Source organism: Macaca thibetana, chromosome 12, assembly GCF_024542745.1.
Source record: "Macaca thibetana thibetana isolate TM-01 chromosome 12, ASM2454274v1, whole genome shotgun sequence".
Lineage (NCBI taxonomy): Eukaryota > Metazoa > Chordata > Mammalia > Primates > Cercopithecidae > Macaca > Macaca thibetana.
The window spans coordinates 34,155,869-34,176,495 of record NC_065589.1 but is presented as its reverse complement, the minus strand read 5'-3'; the positions used below and the strand labels follow the sequence as shown (position 1 = coordinate 34,176,495).

The 20,627-nt window shown below is 37.2% G+C and overlaps 1 protein-coding gene across 1 annotated transcript in view; it reads left to right on the top strand.

The window, feature by feature from the left end:
* Positions 1 to 20,627, top strand: part of PTH2R (parathyroid hormone 2 receptor) — a 95,963-nt gene that overhangs the window by 40,580 nt on the left and 34,756 nt on the right. The window contains exons 8-9 of the mRNA XM_050752644.1: positions 3,456 to 3,516; positions 15,008 to 15,074. Of these exons, the coding sequence (XP_050608601.1) occupies positions 3,456 to 3,516; positions 15,008 to 15,074 (128 nt within the window). The remainder of the gene's footprint in view (positions 1 to 3,455; positions 3,517 to 15,007; positions 15,075 to 20,627) is intronic.

Sequence of the window (20,627 nt, the reverse complement as noted above, 5' to 3'; positions counted from 1 at the left end):
TTATTTAGGTTATATTTTATTTTTCGAATTTCTTCATCATTGCTCACACTTTAATAAATACTACTGTTAGTCACATTGTAGTGATGTGTGGAGCTACACTTATATTGATTGTGATGAACCTTTCCTTTTTAAATGTTTTATTATTTTATTTCTTATTATTTGTTAGAGATGCGGCCTTATTGTGTTGTCCAGGCTGGTCTTGAACCCCTGGCCTCAAGCAATCCTCCTGCCTTGGCCTCTCAAAGTGCTGGGATTACAGGTGTGAGCGACCATGCGCAATCTGATCGTGATGATTCATAAAGATAAATTGGAAGGAAAGGAAATGACAAGCTGGAGAAGAATAGGTGTCATATCTGACCTTTACTAAATTAAGGGCAAATATTTAAAAGGACTGTTTTTACATTTTTTTATTATGAAACAAGATATATAGAGAAGTAAAGGTGAATACTAGTGATAACTGTTCCTTTTCTTTCAACCAAGCACATTGTTAATTTTCCCCATCCTTGTCTCAGTTTTCCCATAAATAAGGTGCTTTATTCTTAGTTCCATTTTATTTCAACTACACATTTTCCTCTATTTTAATTCTTTATGTAAAAGGTAAGTCTTTTTTTATTGTTACTAAATATGATAATTTACTTCTATATTAACAGCCATCCTTAATTTTCAACTGTCAGATGAAACACCAGTATGTACATATCATCATATAACAGCACCTATCCTAGTAATACCATCTTACATAGAATATTTTCACATAATGTGTTCCATGAAAATAATCAGGAGATGGTCCCACACTCCCATTTTATTCCTTTTATAAAATATTTTAATCCAGCAAACATTTTTTGATCATCCACTTGGCAGTAAGTGTTTAAACACAGAGACATGTGTTAAAGTCTCCCACACAAGATGCATGCACTCTGACCCTTCAAGTTATTTTGTTTGTTTGTTTTCTTGTTGTGATCATATGTATCATATTCAACATTTTAAATTTATAGTTATTTTAAAGTTAAAGTTTTGTCTTCACAAAACTTATTTATATTGTATTGACATGTCTTATGAAAATAACTCCACTTTGGGATGCTGAAGCAGGCGGATCACGAGGTCAGGAGATCGAGACCATCTTGGCTAACACGGCGAAACCCCGTCTCTACTAAAACTACAAAAAAATTCGCAGGGCGTGGCAGTGGGTGCCTGTAGTCCCAGCTACTGGGGCGGCTGAGGCAGGAGAATGGCTTGAACCTGGGAGGCACAGCTTGCAGTGAGCCAAGATCGTGCCACTGCACTGCAGCCTGGGTAACAGAGCAAGACTCTGTTTCAAAAAAAAAAAAAAAGAAAAATAACTAAACTTTCAGTAAATGCACATATTGGATAACATTTAAATGTATATTAAATTTACTTAATTTAACATTTAAATTTAAAATAACATTTACATGTCAAGTATTTTTGCCTTTATTTCTGTGTTCTAGATTATGTAACAATGTCATATTAAGACTGGTGATCAAAAACCCTTAAAGGATCCCAAAGTGGTTTTCTGTTCTTTATTCTTCCATGATAGTCTTTATGCTAGTGTTACGCATAAGATTCTCTAAGAAGATGAGAAAAGCCAATTCCATAAAGACATGGTGCCTATGTATGATATTTGTTATAATTATCATCTAAAACATAATGCCAACTCAAGCACCACTAGGAACTATTGTATAGAACAGCATTCAGGAAGTGCCTGATTAGGAGACTATAAAGGAAGCAGAAGATGCAGATATAAGAATGATGAAATGTGAAAATTGATGAAAGACAGGCAGACACTTTTTGAAGATAACTAAGACAGAACAGCTGAGGGATGTATGTCAGGCCATATGGTAGGATCTATGCCAGGCTGTATGGTGGATTTATATCTAAGCATCCTACCAGAAGCCGCTGTCCCCTCCCCATTACACAGTATCACTTTTATTTATTCTTCATAGCACCAACTGAAGTTGCTTTGTTAATTTTGACTGCTTCACCAGAATATAAGTTTTAGAAAACAGGGATATTGTTTATTTGTTCATTATTTATATGATTTAGAACAATCTTTGATACATAAGTAGACACTTAATAAATGACTAATGGAGAAATGTGATAGATAGATAGATATATAGGTAGACAGATAGATAGATAGAATATGCAAACTGAACCTAAGAAATAACCAGAATTAGGTAGATCTATTTTGACAAAAAATTCCTAGAACACAGAATTTGAGCAGATTAAGAAAAGAATACTGTAGAAATAAGAAATAAAATGGGAATACAGAATCATAAAATTCAGTAGAAATATAGTCAGGCTGAACTTAAGTTAGATGGTCACCAAGGAGACCAAAGACATGATTGTGCATATCATTATTTTCATCTTTTTCTGAAAATTTTCTTTTTCTAAGCCTATTTCTTTGTTCACTTTGTTGCTAAGAAAGAATATCTAAAAAATTACAAATGCGTTTTTTAAAGGTAAAGAATTTAAAAGTATGCGTGATAAAAAATGTTCTTGGCTAGACCAAAATTTTGTTTTCCCCTTTTGTAAGGTGCTTCCTAGATTCTAAAATGTTTTCCTTATGGTTTCTGTATATCCTTTATTTAAACCTCTTTCATAAAGGCCACATAAGAAAAGTCATCTCTTAAATCTTTCAGTCCCCTACTGCAGTGTTCCATAAAAGTTATGGTTCATGATTTTGCATGTGTGTGATGTCAGAGTTTAAACTACAACGTGAGCTGGACAGTGAACTTTTACTGGGGGGCAAAAGAAAGTTGGTATAATGGATTTGATGTTGCAAGCCCAGAAGGTGTTTAGCACTTATGAAGGACAAATATCTCGATTAGAAGACTGTAAAGGAATGCATGAAAATGCATTCCTTTTAATTAATGCATGAAAATGCATTCCTTTTAATTAATGCATGAAAATGCTTCTATCTTGTGCCAATATGAACTAAAAGAAGAGACTAAACTGGTTAAAGCTTCCTGATTTTTATAACTTGCCTCTGTAGGCCTTCTACTTTTAGGATGAAAAAGTTCTAAGTTTTTAAAACAACAGCATCCCTCAGCTTCTCAGGAGTCTCTGTTGTTGCTTCAGTCCTTGAGAACATATGATGGTCAGTGTGACAAGAGTCAAAGTCAATGCGCTAACCATTGCCTACTTCCGACCCTAGGAACTTCACTCTTCTCCAAATGGCTTTTCCCTACACCCCTCAAATAAAAATTAGGCCAGTTTTTATCTTCAGACTAGAGGAACAAATAACATTAATATTCTTGATAATTTCTCAAACTGACACAATTGAAAATTAAGTGGACTTTTCTTGTTCACATATCAGAAATTTTCATGTCTATTTTTCTCTCTGAACTGCTAGTAGTATATTCCTATGTATGGTGAATTTGAGGAAAAAAATCCCTTAATCTTAAAATAAATCTAGTCTCTGAATCATTTTCTGATTGCAGGGTTTCCAGCAGCGTTTGTTGCAGCATGGGCTGTGGCACGGGCAACCCTAGCTGATGCGAGGTGAGTGAAAAGGAAGAGGAAAGAGAGAACCTCAGATGTTCTCAAGACTCAGGCTTCCTGCTCAGAATTCACACTCACTACTGTTCTTGATGCCATTGCTCTTTAGGGATGCCACAAAAAAAATTACCTTGATGCAATGGTAGCTTCCAACACATTACCAGCAAGCTGTCTATTCCAGAGGTCATGGAGCAGAAACACTCACAGACTAGATGCAGGTGCCTGACCTCCATAGATTATGAAATAAATTTAAAATGTAGTGTGAGAAGCAAGTGGAAAGAGATGGGTAAGAGAATCCACTTAGGATTTAGTGCAAGCAGGTTGAAGAACCACACTACCTGATTCCTAGGATAGGCAGCATTCATACTTCCACTCTCTCTGCCACATCAGCTTTCCCTGCGGATGGTGTGGTTATGAGGACCAGGGATAAGGTGGCAGGAAGGGGAACTACAGACAGAATCTGGTGCCCTGGGCCAGTGGCACATATTTACTCCCTCATAGAGATGGAGGGGCAAGTACACTGGCCACAGTGGTAGCTTCCGAATTAGCCTGTAGAGAAGTTCTGGGTTTTATTTATGGCCCTTGGGAAAAGGACACGTGGGAAAGAGTTCCATCAGTTACTGGCTGATGATGCTCTCAAAAATATTAAGAACTTCCTGTGTATCAGGGATTATTCATGGCTCTTGTTTATTTAGTATATCATGAATGTTTAGAGCCCAGTTGCCTCATGTGTCTTTAGTACCTGTGTTTAACACACATGTGGTCTACTAACTCATCTCTTATCTATATTTAATGCAAACTGTGGGTTCATCCTTCCCATTTGTTATCATATCTTCTGTAGCAGAATTAAATATTTTAAAATAATAAACATACATTAGAAGTGGAATTTATCTCTAACTGTGAGCCGTTAAGTTCTTCCAGGTAGCATCGGGCTAAGTTAATGTATCATTTTAAAGTACAGGACAACAATGCTGTAAATCATTTAAAATGTATCATTTTTAAGGATTCATTTTAATGTATCATGGTACACCTAATACATTTAAAGAACCATTTAAGTATAAAGGGTACATTTGCATTAAATAGTAAAGAATCCTTTCTTTACATTTTGACAGACCTGAGTTCAAATCTTAATTTAACTGCTTTGCTAGGTTTGGGACCAAGGGACCCAAAACACATGATCTCTTTGTGTATCAGTTTCTCATGTATAAAGCGGAGATAATAATGTATAAATTGCATTAATACATTATTGTGAACACTTAGCGTAGTACCTGGCACTCGATGGGAGTGTGCTGAGAAGGAGCTCAGGTACAATTGTCTTATAGGCTTGTTCTGCTACTTCTTGGTTCTGGAACAGCAGATGTACAACCTAACCTCTCTGAGCCTCAGTTTTCTCAGCTGTCAAATGCAGTTAAAATGATACTACTGTCTACAGAGTTGTTGTTAGAATAAATGAGATAATGTGTGTTAAATACCTAATGCATTTTTGTATATTGTTATTTCATTAGAAAGCCAAACTCATCCTTCTGTTAATCCTAGCTTATAATATTTTGATTTTTATCCTGTCAAGTCGATGGAACCCTGCTTCTGCTGAAGCTAGAGCTTACAAATTAGGCTGCAGAAAAGATGAGGGGTGGAGGCCTTATAGACCCTCATAGGCCAGATTAGGATGTTTGGTCTTTGTTCAGTGATAATGACAGCAAATTTGCATTTTGTAAAGATAATTACCAGAACATAGGGTAATAGTACCCGATGTTGGAAGAAAGTAATAATGAAAACAGTTGCTGGCATTTCTGAGTGCTGACCACTTTCCAAGTACTTCATAATTCTGCAAATACTAAGTAAATTAAAACTCATTATCAACTCTATGAAACTGAGGTCAGAGAAGTTGTGCCCAAGGTTGCACAGCCATGAATGATAGAGAAGGACTTTGATCTCAGACATTCAGGCTCTCGAGGCATTCAGAAAATACTTACAGGCAGATAAGATGTTTCTATTGAGATAAGTGGAATTTTTATTATATGTGGAGGAGTAGAGTTGAAGAGGGATTCTTTTTATAATATCACTGAAAGCTTCTCACTCTTCAGTTGATTTAACACGTCTGGTAATCAAGAGTGCACAGTGGAAAATGTCCAGAGTACACTAGACAGTTTTTCTCTTATCTTCACTATGTCTAGACTTTTGTCTTTTTACCTCTGAGAGGTAAAACTTCTAGTTCTTTCTGTTCTGTAAATCAGAAATAGGTTATCACCTACCATGGATTTTTCAACAATTCCCACTTTTTGTTGACATATGAGCTCATGCCTGTGTATTTGTATTGCATGTATACATGCAGTGTTGTCTCCTGGCATATGTTTTTCTCATTCACATGATAAAATTAAACATATCTGCATGTCACGTATTAAATGATAAAATTAAATATATCTGCATTTCATGGTGAAAACCATAACTACAAATGTTCTACCTTGTTAGTGTGTTTGAAATCTACTATTCTACCATATAAATCTTCCTTATCATATTCCTGCAGCATTTAGTATACATATTATGTAACTATTCCTTTCTTATCTACCACCTTATTTCTCTTAATGTGCAAGTGTAACTGCCTAATTTTTCCAACAAACCATGAATTCCAAATGGGCATAAGTGAAATTCCCTGTTTTACAGTAGATAACTCTTCAATGCATGCTGATCAATTCTTCTAGATTCGGCTGACCATTTTTTCTCTCTTTGCTCAGTATCTATTAAGCAATGATAAAGTTTGAGTTAATGCAAGTTGTGAGTTATAAGGAGATGTGGTTTTTCTTCCGTTCAGGACTTGCAGCAGTTATTCTCAGCCTCAGTCTTCCATCTGTAAGATGAGAATAATATTCTTGGCCATGACTAATGCTGTGAGTTAGCAGGGGACAGATCTGAGAATTAGATGAGAGGCCATTATGAAAGGGCTTTGTAAACTCCAGATTTTGGACAAACCATAAATGTTACCTTCATTGTGGGTAAAGAACCAGTAACTTTTAAGGCCCAATCATCATATATAAATAGAAAAAATCTTGACCGCCCATCTCCTATCATTCCTTATAAGTGTCTGATAGCTTGTAAATCGCCCTTTGATTCTGTCTGACTCAAGTGCCTCCATGGCCGACTGCAGGGAGGCTGCCTGGTAAAGGCTTTCAGTTGTCTCAAATGGACTTTGACCAGAGTCCCCCAGTTGTCTGTGTTTCTCTTGAGGGGCTATATGATGAATGAATATGAAAACATTCATTTTTGGGGTATGATTTCTATTTTAAATAATGATGAGTCAAAGAAAGAAAAGGAAAAAGTAGAAAAGCATCCGGGTACCTGCGCTTTGCTCTCATGGTCAAGCTTATTGCTATGGACTGAATTATGTCTCCCAAAATTCACATGTTAAAGCCCTAACCCCCAACGTGACTGTATTTGGAGATAGGGTCTATAAGGACCTAATTAGGGTTAAGGAGGTCATGAGAGTGGGGCCCTGATATGAAAGGATTAGTGACCTTATAAGAAGAGATGCCAGAGAGGCTTGCTCTCCCTCTCTCTCTGTGCACACAAAGAAGAGGTCATGTGAGCACACAGCGAGATGGAGGCTACTTACAAGCCAAGAAGAGAGGTCTCACCAGAAATGGACCATGCTGGCACCCTGATCTTGAACTTCTAGTCTCCAGACCGAGAAAATAAATGTCTGTTGTTTAAGCCACTCAGCCTGTGGTATTTTGCTATGGCACCAGCCTGTGGTATTTTGCTATCACATGTCAAGTAGATTAACACACTTATGATAAAGAAAAGGTAATTTAAAGAGAGGCAGTTTTAAACTATATATGCAGTAATGCCAAGAATTCTTTCATGTTAATAGAGAACAATTTAATATCCATAGATTGTGTACGCTTTGTGATAGCAGTTCCCTTTTTGTTATCTCCTGGGAACTTTTCTTTATTTAAGCCAATATATTGTTTTGAGTTACTAGATATTTCCTTCAGGAATTATTTTGTCTGCTATACACTGAAAAAAAAGTCACATGCTGTGAATACCTAAACTCTATAAAGAACCTGTCACTCATTGTTCCTGAAAATTGGAACCGTACAGAGTCATTGTCTTTAGGTGTAGCCTTCCTCCTACTTGCTTCAAAGCTCCCCATTGATCAGCTTCCCTCAGTTCTAAAACTTGTTGGCTTTGGACTTTTCCTTGCTTTGATCCCTTTATGCTATTTGAATTTGTTAACAATTGAGGGTTGATGTTCTCTACGTTGACATCATTATTGCTATATATACACAGTGAGATTGGAAATCGCAAAGAAAACTTGCAACGGCTGCTATTTGATTTACATGGGAGGGAAGTGGCATCAGTAAAGAGGTACTAATTATTGCTATCATGATCATATTCTGAGATGTGTAACTGTATGACCTAGATTCAGAATTTTAGAGATGATAGGACTGAAGGCATTTTCTGGTTCAATCTTCCCGTATTAGGGATAAGTAAAATGTGATCCAGAGACATCAGGACATATTCTCAAAGCCTACAGCTAGACTGAAGCAGAATTTTGACTCATTCATTCAATTAGTTACATCATGTGACCACCGTGCAAAATATTTCACTTTCTTCCTAACTTACTCAGAATAAAATCTTGAATTTTACAGTGCCCAAATCTGGGATAATTGGATGAAGGGTCATTTTATATTTAATTTTGCCTATAAACATAAGCTATATTACTACTTAACTGAGAAGATTTCAAAATTGCCTGATTCAACTTCACATAAAATTCAGCTTTTCTATAGATGAAGTTTTTGTGGATTTTCTTGTGTGTTATCTGACCTATATAGTGCCATGTGACAACATTCGCGGGAGAGAACAGAAGTTAAATATCTTCAAAGGATGGATGGGGTTCATATTCATGTCTTACATTTGAGACTCACTGTTTTCTTTTTTTTTTATAAAACTAATAAATCAATTTATTTATTTATTTTATTTTTTAAAAAATTTATTTATTATTATTATACTTTAAGTTGTAGGGTACATGTGCATAACGTGCAGGTTTGTTACATATGTATACTTGTGCCATGTTGGTGTGCTGCACCCATCAACTCGTCATTTACATCAGGTATAACTCCCAATGCAATCCCTCCCCCTCCCCCCTCCCCATGATAGGCCCCGGTGTGTGATGTTCCCCTTCCTGAGTCCAAGTGATCTCATTGTTCAGTTCCCACCTATGAGTGAGAATATGCGGTGTTTGGTTTTCTGTTCTTGTGATAGTTTGCTAAGAATGATGGTTTCCAGCTGCATCCATGTCCCTACAAAGGACACAAACTCATCCTTTTTTATGGCTGCATAGTATTCCATGGTGTATATGTGCCATATTTTCTTAATCCAATCTGTCACTGATGGACATTTGGGTTGATTCCAAGTCTTTGCTATTGTGAATAGTGCTGCAATAAACATACGTGTGCATGTGTCTTTATAGCAGCATAATTTATAATCCTTTGGGTATATACCCAGTAATGGGATGGCGGGTCATATGGTACATCTAGTTCTAGATCCTTGAGGAATCGCCATACTGTTTTCCATAATGGTTGAACTAGTTTACAATCCCACCAACAGTGTAAAAGCGTTCCTATTTCTCCACATCCTCTCCAGCACCTGTTGTTTCCTGACTTTTTAATGATTGCCATTCTAACTGGTGTGAGATGGTATCTCATTGTGGTTTTGATTTGCATTTCTCTGATGGCCAGTGATGATGAGCATTTTTTCATGTGTCTGTTGGCTGTATGAATGTCTTCTTTTGAGAAATGTCTGTTCATATCCTTTGCCCACTTTTTGATGGGGTTGTTTGTTTTTTTCTTGTAAATTTATTTGAGTTCTTTGTAGGTTCTGGATATTAGCTCTTTGTCAGATGAGTAGATTGCAAAAATTTTCTCCCATTCTGTAGGTTGCCTGTTCACTCTGATGGTAGTTTCTTTTGCTGTGCAGAAGCTCTTTAGTTTAATTAGATCCCATTTGTCAATTTTGGCTTTTGCTGCTGTTGCTTTTGGTGTTTTAGACATGAAGTCTTTGCCCATGCCTATGTCCTGAATGGTACTACCTAGGTTTTCCTCTAGGATTTTTATGGTATTAGGTCTAACATTTAAGTCTCTAATCCATCTTGAATTAATTTTCGTATAAGGAGTAAGGAAAGGATCCAGTTTCAGCTTTCTACTTATGGCTAGCCAATTTTCCCAGCACCATTTATTAAATAAGGAATCCTTTCCCCATTTCTTGTTTTTGTCAGGTTTGTCAAAGATCAGATGGCTGTAGATGTGTGGTATTATTTCTGAGGACTCTGTTCTGTTCCATTGGTCTATATCTCTGTTTTGGTACCAGTACCATGCTGTTTTGGTTACTGTAGCCTTGTAGTATAGTTTGAAGTCAGGTAGCGTGATGCCTCCAGCTTTGTTCTTTTGACTTAGGATTGTCTTGGAGATGCGGGCTCTTTTTTGGTTCCATATGAACTTTAAAGCAGTTTTTTCCAATTCTGTGAAGAAACTCATTGGTAGCTTGATGGGGATGGCATTGAATCTATAAATTACCTTGGGCGGTATGGCCATTTTCACGATATTGATTCTTCCTATCCATGAGCATGGTATGTTCTTCCATTTGTTTGTGTCCTCTTTTATTTCACTGAGCAGTGGTTTGTAGTTCTCCTTGAAGAGGTCCTTTACATCCCTTGTAAGTTGGATTCCTAGGTATTTTATTCTCTTTGAAGCAATTGTGAATGGAAGTTCATTCCTGATTTGGCTCTCTGTTTGTCTGTTACTGGTGTATAAGAATGCTTGTGATTTTTGCACATTAATTTTGTATCCTGAGACTTTGCTGAAGTTGCTTATCAGCTTAAGGAGATTTTGGGCTGAGACAATGGGGTTTTCTAAATATACAATCATGTCATCTGCAAACAGGGACAATTTGACTTCTTCTTTTCCTAACTGAATCCCCTTGATTTCTTTCTCTTGCCTGATTGCCTTAGCCAGAACTTCCAGCACTATGTTGAATAGGAGTGGTGAGAGAGGGCATCCCTGTGGGCTTCATCCCTGGGATGCAAGGCTGGTTCAACATTCGCAAATCAATAAACATAATCCAGCATATAAACAGAACCAAAGACAAGAACCACATGATTATCTCAATAGATGCAGAAATGCTTTTGACAAAATTCAACAGCCCTTCATGCTAAAAACGCTCAATAAATTCGGTATTGATGGAACGTACCTCAAAATAATAAGAGCTATTTATGACAAACCCACAGCCAACATCATACTGAATGGGCAAAAACTGGAAAAATTCCCTTTGAAAACTGGCACAAGACAGAGACTCACTGTTTTCTAATCTGGCCTTTCAAAGTGAAACCTCTGATTTTCTCTGCATCTTGGCCATTTAGAGAGAAGCATATCAGACCCAGTTTTAAATGATACCTTAAACTCTATTGATATACAAAAGAAGTCTCTTTCAGATCTAAAATTCTATTAGGTGTTATTTGGGCTGGGCATGGTGGCTCATGCCTGTAATCCCAGTGCTTTGGGAGGCCAAAGCGGGCTGATCTCTTGAGGCCAGGGGTTCAAGACCAGCATGGCCAACATGGTAAAACTCCATCTCTACTAAAAATGAAAAAAAAAAAAAAAATTAGCTGGGCGTGGTGGTGCATGCCTGTAATTCCAAATACTTGGGAGGTTGAGGCAGGATAATTGCTTGAACTGGGGAAGCAGAGGCTACAGTGAGGCGAGATCATGCCACTGTACTCCAGCCTGGGCGCCAGAGGGAGACTCTGTCTTTAAAAAAAAAAAAAAAAAAGAAGAGTGTTATTTTACTAAGGTCAGCTAAGATAATCAAGTAGGTTGGGCAAATTAAATTAAACAGTGAGCAATTTTGTTCTCTTTCTTTTTACTTACAAAAGCAAAAACACCTTACAAGATAATCTTATTATCTTCTCTCTGCTTCATTCAAAGGAGATAAGAGATGCCAGTGAGAGGAGAAACCCATAACTTCTTTACTTCTTTGCTATATTTTTGTTTCACCATCCAGCAGCAAAGGTGGGGGCTGCAAAGGACCAAGAAGCCGTCTGACATTTCTAGAACATCTGCACAGGCTTTTGGGGTCAGCTTCTCTCGCTTCTTCTACTCTTACTGATTGTATAAGTTGTGGAGAGAAGGTAGTACTCAGCCAATTCAATTCTTTGGATCCCTTGGGAAGAACAACCCACCTGTTTTCAACCCTGACTGTAGGAAGTCCTACTTTCTAGTCAGACCTTTGTATCTCTTGCTTCACCATCCAGAACTGCATTTCCTAGAAGGTTAAAGTTTATCATTAAAATTTTGAACAGAGAGTAGTTTCTGGGACATGTTAACAAAGACAATGTGAGTGGGAGCATTGAAGAATTAACTAAAAACAAGCATTAATAGCATTTTCTTTAAAAGGTTTGAAATCTCAGCTTCCTGTCTTATATCACAGGGCAAATTTGAAACTTTGACACTGAAAAGCATCAAAGAGAAGTGTTTTATGTTTTTAGAGGTAGCTGGTTTTGACCTACTTCCAAATGCAAGCATTTTATAGAGCCTGAATTGCATAATTGAATCCCAATGTGTTAGGAGACACCATGATGAAATGCCATTAAAGCAAAGAAAGAGGACTGTGAAGATATTACCAAATGTCAAAAACTGAAAAGAAAATTTATGGAATCTGAAAGCCTTGTAGCTTAGATCTTGGCTAAGTGAATCAATGTTCAATTTACAGTCACATGATATATGCCACCTTCCTTATGGTCGAAAGCTTTTTTAGAGCAGTGTGATTCTGCATAACTCAGTAACATTGTCTTTTATCTTTCTTGTCTGGTTAAATAATGTGAAAAACAGATGCATGTAAATAATGCCAGAAAATGTTCAATAATATGCAAGTGTAACATTTCTGTTCTTAAATTTCCATGTTATTCGAACTTCAGGTCCATTGAATATGCGCATTTCAGTTGGGCTGAACCAGAATTACATTTTAGTGTAGGGTTCCGGTTGATTTGCCTGTGGTATGTTCTCCCAGTGGAGTGCGGAGCTACTGAGCTCAATTGGTACGGATATGCAAAGAAATAAAAAATACAGTTGTAAAAGGAAAAAGCAAATTGCAGAATAGTGCATACATGACATTTTTGTATGATAGAGGAAAGTAAGAATATAACCTTTGTATTTGTTTGCATAGGCATGAAGAAGCATTGGAAGCATATACAATAAAGTAATAGAAGATGTTACCTGTAAGGAGGCAGACAGGAATGTGGGGAGGATTGAGACATCTCAATGGCTGTCTTTTTATATAGTTTGACTTTAAAAATGAGAACATATTGCCTATATGTAAAAGTTAAACTTTAAAAAAATGTAGTTCTTAGTGTGTATTGAAAATGTCTTACCCTTAAGGAATAGTCAAAATGGTATTTTATTATCTATAACTTGCTCATTAAGAAAAAAGTAACTTCGTTATGTTTATTATCTAGAATTTAAAAATTATCATTGTATCCCACAAATTTCTTTTTTTTATTTATCATTGCCACAATCAATACTGGGTTTTGTGAAAAGAGAAAGAAACTTAAGAGTTTTATTTATGTGTCTTTAGTTTAAAAAGACTCTTTCAAGTGCTATATTAAAGTGCCAAGTGGTGCTAGTTTCTTATCATTTCTGTGCTATTTATTCTAGTGTAAGATCTTTACTAGTACAAACCAGATTGGGAGATTGGGTGAGCATGAGTAAAACTTAATTTGAATTCAGCTGATGTCAATTCAATCCAATAGATATTTATTGACTACCTACATACTGTTCTAGGACTTGCAATACATCAGAACACGAAAACAACAGTGATCTCTGCCCATGTAGAGCTTAAACTCAAGTTAGGGTGGAAGGGAAGCACCAAATATAAAAAATAGGCAAATTATATAATTTTTAAATTAAATACTGTTAAAAACAAACATAAAAATTAAGATAAGGTCATGGATCTTATACAAATAGAAAATGAACACATGTCAAAGATTTTTTTTTAAACTTTTATTTTAGTTTTGGGGGTACATGTGAAGGTTTGTTCCATAAATAAACATGTGTCACAGAGGTTTGTTGTACATAATATTATATCACCCAGGTATTAAGCCCAGTACCCAATAGTTATCTTTTCTGCTCTTCCCCCTCCTCCTACCTCCCTCATCAAGTAGACCCCAGTGTCTGTTGTTTCCTTCTTTGTCTTCACAAATTCTTATCATTTAGCTTCCACTTAAAAGTTAGAACATGTGGTACTTGGTTTTCTGTTCCTGTGTTAGTTTGCTGAGGATGATAGCCTCCAGCTCCATCCACGTTCCTGCAAAAGACATGATCCTGTTTTTTTTTTGTGGATGTGTAATATTCCATGGTATACATGTACCACATTTTCTTTATCCAGTCTGTCACTGATGGGCATTGAGATTGATTCCATGTCTTTGCTATTGTGAACAGTACTGCAATGAACATTTGCAAACATGTGTCTTTATGGTAGAATGCTTTATATTCCTCTGCGTATATGCCCAGTAATGGGATTGCTGGGTTGAATGGTAGCTCTTCTTTTAGCTCTTTGAGGAATCACCATACTGCTTTCCACAGTGGTTGAACTAATTTACGCTCGCACCAACAGTGTATAAGGGTTCCCTTTCTCCGTAACCTCGCCAGCATGTGTTATTTCTTGACTTTTTGATAATAGCCATTCTAACTTGTGTGAGATGATATCTCACTGTGGGTTTGAGTTGCATTTCTCTAGATACTTTAACCTCATTAATTAATGAGAGAAATACCAAGATGTTATGGTTGGTTCAAAGGAGAAATCTAAAGAACCACATTTACATTCAGTACAATAAATACCAAAATTTATAAACAAATGCAAAAACTACTCAATATTTTCAGGATACTAATCAATTACATTCCACTGAACATCACAGCTAATTTTCATTTCTATGGACAAGAATAATTTGCATTAATTCTCTATTGCATTACTATGGATAAGAATAACTTGCATTATTGTAAGGATTCTACAATTTATGAAGTAAAATAGAATTGCTGTAATGTCTGAGAGAGAGAACTTTCTCTATCAATGAATTTAAATTATTATGGCTTATTCCAATAATAGTAAAAGTGAAGTATGAATTGTATGACATTTAGAAGACTATTACTTTTTGTGGCTCTGGAAACATGGTTTTTAACTCTTGTCACAATAAAAGTAATTCACTAATATTTATAATTCTCTACTCATCTTCAAGGGGTAGCTAATAATGTGAAAATCAATACCTGCCACATGTTTTTTCCCCCGCCCTGACTGGCTTGGGTGTTTTAAGATAAGATTTCTTTATCTATTTGTTTCTTAATTGGAAGTGTGGGGCTGGAGTTTTTGGTAAAACTTAAAATTCTACTTAATTCTTACTACCCATTTGCTTTGCCAATTTATTCATGACAATTTTTTTTTTTCAATGTTGCAGGTGCTGGGAACTTAGTGCTGGAGACATCAAGTGGATTTATCAAGCACCAATCTTAGCAGCTATTGGGGTAAGTTTAAAAGTTTGTATAGTTAAAAAAGAGATGGATAATTAACCTGCTGCTAAAACCCAGAGAAAGTGTGTCTGTCACTGCATTCTACAATAGATTTGAGAAACTCACATGTACAGCAATATCTGTTGGGAGAGTCTGGGACAGAGATCAGACCCTTATTGTGACTGACACTGAGACCCATGAAAGCCTTCCTTTAATCAGCTAGCACTTGGGTCAATTCTGAGACTTCAGAATATCTATGAGCATTTATATGTTTAGGGAGTTGGAAGGCCCTACGTCTCCTTTTCACCCATTATATTATTTTACCACTTTAACATTCTGACCACCTGGTAGTAGGTCAGTGTGGCAGGGAGGGAAAGATGGAATAGCAGGAAAGCAGAGAAATTACTGAGACAGAAGAATGGTAATATGATGTATAAAGTATTCCCTAAAGCTTTTATTTGGCATACTTCCCCCAAGGAGTTAAGTGCATCCTATACCAGGAAATAGCTCACATAATTCTATCTAACAGATATTAGATAGAAAATTAGAATTGAAAGTAATGGCAAAAAACACAATTACTTTTTCACTAACCTGATAGTAGGGAGAAAGACCACAATGCATTTTGCACTGAACCTTGTCTGCCTGTATTTCCAATGCACATTGCATCTGTGTTGCAAAGGAAAACAAAATCACACACTTCTTCGCATCTAATAAAACTTATCAAAATGTTTACTCTTGATCTTCTTTGAAGACTTTAAGGTGTCAGTTTCTTTTGGTTTGTGAAAGAAATTATACCACCTTGTGTTCATGTATGTGATACATATTACAAGCATTTTTAAAAAACAATTACTATCCTGATAATGTTAAAGTAGAAAACAACATAGCAACCTGATTATTAACTAATTTTGATGTTTTTCTTTGTTTCCCAGTTTCCTATTCCTCTTTTTTTCTTTCGGACAATGTGTCACCCACTTTGTCAGAAGGGCAGCTATTAATGTAGTTGAGGTATTGTAGCCTCATCCAAAGAATCAGATAAAAGCTTATTTACCTCATAGGAAAAATGCGTAAAGAAAATAGGAGAGATCAAAAGGAATCTTCAGTTTAGAAGTCCATTGAAATAAATGTTTAGAGAGGGAAATAAAATACAGAACACTTTTAGAGAAGCTATTTTGTATCCTTGCTAAACCATCCTATTAACAAATTGGTCCCAATTCCATATATCCTAGGAGAAGCTCAAAAATGGATTATGGATGAATGAATGGCTTGAATTACAAACACCTGTAATTTTAACTTTTTATGTAAATGAAATGCTGCTATATTAATCCACTGACAAACAATCCTAGATCTGTAACTATATCCCTGAGAGACATCAGTGAACTTAAAGATAAAAATTAACTGCTCAGATTTCCCTTTCATTCATTGGTATTTAATCCTTATTTATACTTTCAAGGCTTTTATTTTCCTCCTTTCTAGTTCATCTTCTGTGTGTTTGCTTCTCCATATCTTACCATTATCTTTTTAAGGGAACAATCTATATCTTATTATTTTTTCTTTGCCTTCAGTGTCTTGTACTGAGACTTACCAACAAGAGTTAATGAATGCTCTCAAATTTACCTACATTTTAATATAATGATTATATAATGATTAAGTTTGATTTTACATTTGATGAAAATGAAGGACCTATTGAATTCCAGGAGATCCTTGTAAAATTACCAGGAACTGAAGCAAAGGATGGTGGAGAAAAGGAAATCTTAGGGCATTTTCCATGAAAATGACTGATTTTTATCCAAAGCTTTATAGTTTGTTTACAGATCTAAGTCACTCACATCATCAACATGGATGAAAAATTTATTTTCTGAGGTTTGTAACTTGTAATGTGAAACAGTAAAGCTAGGTGATTAAAGGGTTTCTGAAGATTCGCCTTTGGAGGAGAAATAGAAGTGATGGCACACTCAGTAAACTTTGAAGAAAATTAGTGTGGAAGGCCATTTTCCTCTTCTTGAGTTAAAATTATGACAGTTCTAAGCTAAGAATTCTGAAGTACTTTTCCTATATTATGAAGTTCATTTAATCTCAAAAATCACAGCTGATACTCAAGAATATCTTTCTGTTCACTAAGAGTTACCTTTTTGTTTCATTATTATAATTTAGTGTTATCATAATTCCCTTGAAGGTTCTTAACTTACTCACAATCTACTAGTGTATCTGAAAGTTTTCATAAAATGTCAAGAATTGGATTTGAAATAAATAATTTACTTATTTTAATCAATAATTTAGAGAAGGCTGAGTTATGAAAGAGAAAAACTAAAAAAGCAAGTGGAAAACTAAAGGAAAGAAAAAACAGAATTATAAAGAAAAACTCCAAGGTATAGTTTTCAATTCAAAAGAGGGGAATACCTCAAGAGACAAGAAGATACACCTCAAGAATACAGAGTTCCTAGGAGAGAGATTTGGCCCTCCTGGGAATAAGAATATGGAAGGCCTGTGTGGATAATTCTGTGATGTGTAATACCAGGTAGTTAGATTGCCAGTGGCACTGGTTCAGAGCATCAGCTTGAAGCCTACACAGAAATCCTGGAAATCCAGGAGTTTGGATTCTACATAGTGAACCCAAGTTGATATGTTTTAAAACCTGGATTCCAAGGACAGTGATTATTTCACTTAGAATGCCAAAGACTAGAGCTCTGTAAGCATGATTGACATTCGGGAAAAAGAATAATTTAATATCTGCATTGGAAGTAAATAATAAACACAAAATCTTGAGCTAAGGTGGTAGTGATTAATGGGGGAAATGTATTCACTGCAGGCTGGCAAGTGGTACGAGAGCATTCCAATGGCCTGTGCCAAGGTTGAGTGTGGGTGTGGAATAATATCAGGAGCTGAGGCTGCAAAGGAGGCCGGGCCAGACCCTGAAGGGGCTTCTAAGCCTCACTAAAGAATTGACACCTAATCCTGCAAGGGGTGACAACCAAAGGTTTAGACATTGGAAAGTGAAGGAATCAGGTTTTTCATTTGGAAAGATCTCAGGGCTTCATTGAAGCTGGCAGTGGGGAAACCACTGTGGGTGTCTGCTGGGTGGGGGTTTAAGCCACAGTGATGTGAAGTGGAAAGGACATAGGTCTGAGAGAGGTAGGGCGTGGAGTTCTGAGCACTGTCCCTTCACACTTGGCATACACATTTTCCTCATTTCCATGACCTGGTCCCTTCTTCCTCCCCCATCTCATGTCGCCTCATGTTCTCCTTCCCGCTGCCTCAGCTCCACACAATGGCTTTCTTTAGTTCCCTGAACGTGCTACACTCTTCCCACCTCAGGGCCTTTGCCTGCGCTGTTCTGTATGCCTGCCATACTGTTCCGCCTGCTTGTGCATTCTTCCTTCAGGTCCCAGCTTACGGATAACCTCTTCAGACAGTCTTTTCTGACCACTTGACAGTGTCATAGTGGTTACAGCATAGGCTCTGGGCGAGACTGCCTTCGTTAGAATCTCAGGTTTGCCCTTCTGTCGAGTGTGCAGGCTGAAATTTTATGGTACAGGCTGGTCTTGGGCAAGTTATTTAAACTCACAATTCCCTTTTGCCATCTATAAGATGGGAATAATAGTGTAGATTACAAGAGTTAATCATTGGGCTGCATTAGGAACAGTGGCTGGCACGTAGCGCTATAAGCGTTAGCTATTATCATTTTTACTTTTCACGTGTTAATAACTTGCCCACACTCCAGGTAGATTTCTCCTACTCCCTGCAACACATTAACTTAAAAAATGTCTCCATAAAGTCATAAAAATAATGTTGGTTTCTGGACAGCAGTAAGGCTAACACATTGTATCTTGTATATCAGTAAGTGGCTGTTCAGACCTGAGGGGACTCCCAGGGATGATCTGGTTTCCCAGGCTCCACGGTCCCCTAGGATGATACCATGATTGCTTCTCTGTTTGTGCATAGGCACTTCTGATTGCAGAATGTCTGCTCTCCTCGTATCCCATAAAAGCTGGCATACCATCGGTGTGACTATTTTTTAAAAGGCTGTAACGTTATCTACCCAAAATGGTATAATTGTTAACTCTTTTTGGTAGGAGTAGAGCTTATTTTTACCCTTTTGTTAAACATTTTAGTATTCTCCATTTTAGGGGCATCGGAAGGCTCTACTTCATAATCGAGAAATCGATATTTACATTTTGGAAAAGTTATTAAGCTCTCACTTTTGTAATTTTCCAGGTAAACCATTCCATGATTCACCTTCTATTCAAACACAATAAAACACGAGGTGAGAAAAGTATACATAATGTTATTTTCACTTTCACTTTCTTGCTTCCTATGTGAGTTCCTGTTATTAAATGCAATAAATACTTGATTAAAAAGAAACTTCTTCCTAAGTACATTCTATGATCTTCCCCGTGACTTGCTGGCAAACCAGGCAGACAGTAAGTTAGCACCACTGTGGTGAACCTGATGGGCACCTGGGCTCTCTTCTCTCCAGGTCTGCGTGAAGATGTAAAGACAGGGAAAGCTCTGCCACACCAGTGCATGATTTGTCTGTCCAGCCCATTTGAGATGCGCATGGACACAGTATGAAGGACCAAGGAGGTCTGCCCTTTCTTGGGGGTGACGCCAAATGTGTCACAGTAGTTACAGCTTAGACTCTGGGCCAGGCTGTCTTTGTTAGCATCCCAGGCCTGCCCTTCTGTCGAGTGTGCAGGCTGAAATTTTTCTGGGCAGGCTAGGCTTGGGCAAGTTTTAAAAACTCAGGGTCCACTTTTGCAATCTATAAAATGGGAATAGACTGGGCATGGTGGCTCATGCCTGTAATCACAGTGCTTTGGTAGGCATAGGCAGGAGGCTCGCTTGAGGCCAAGAGTTCAAGACCAGCCTGGGCAACAAAGCAAAACCCCAAATTCTTTTTCCCATAATGACTACACCTACTCACATTCATACTAACAGGGTACACATTTTTGTTTTTCCTCTCTGCATCCTAGCTAATGTTTATCTTTTGTCTTTTTGAACTACCAACGGCCATTAAGCCATTCTTTGTTTGTTTGTTTGTTTGAGACAGGATCTCACTCTGTCACCCAGGCTGGAGTGCAGTGGTGCAATCACGGCTCACTGCAGCCTTGATCTCCTGGGCTCAAGCGGTCCTCCTGCCTCAGCCTCCTGCGTAACTAGGACTCATGGCATGAGTCCTAGGTGGCATGTGCCACCATGCCTGGCTAATTTTTGTATTTTTTGTAGAGATGTGATTTTGCCATGTTGCCCAGGCTGGTCTCAAACTCCTGGGCTCAAGCAATCCACTCGCCTCCACCTCCCATAGTGCTGGGATTACAGGTGGGAGCCACCATGCCCAGCCCCATTAAGCCATTCTAACAGGTATGAGGTGATAGCTTGTGGTTTTGATTTGGATTTCCCTGATAATTAGCGATGATGATCACCTTTTCACATACTTGTTGGCTATTTGTAAGTGTTTTTTTTTTTTTTTTTTTTTTTTTTTGAGACGGAGTCTTACTCTGTCGCTCAGGCTGGAGTGCAGTGGTGCGATCTCAACTCACTGCAACCTCTGCCTCCTGGGTTCAAGCGGTT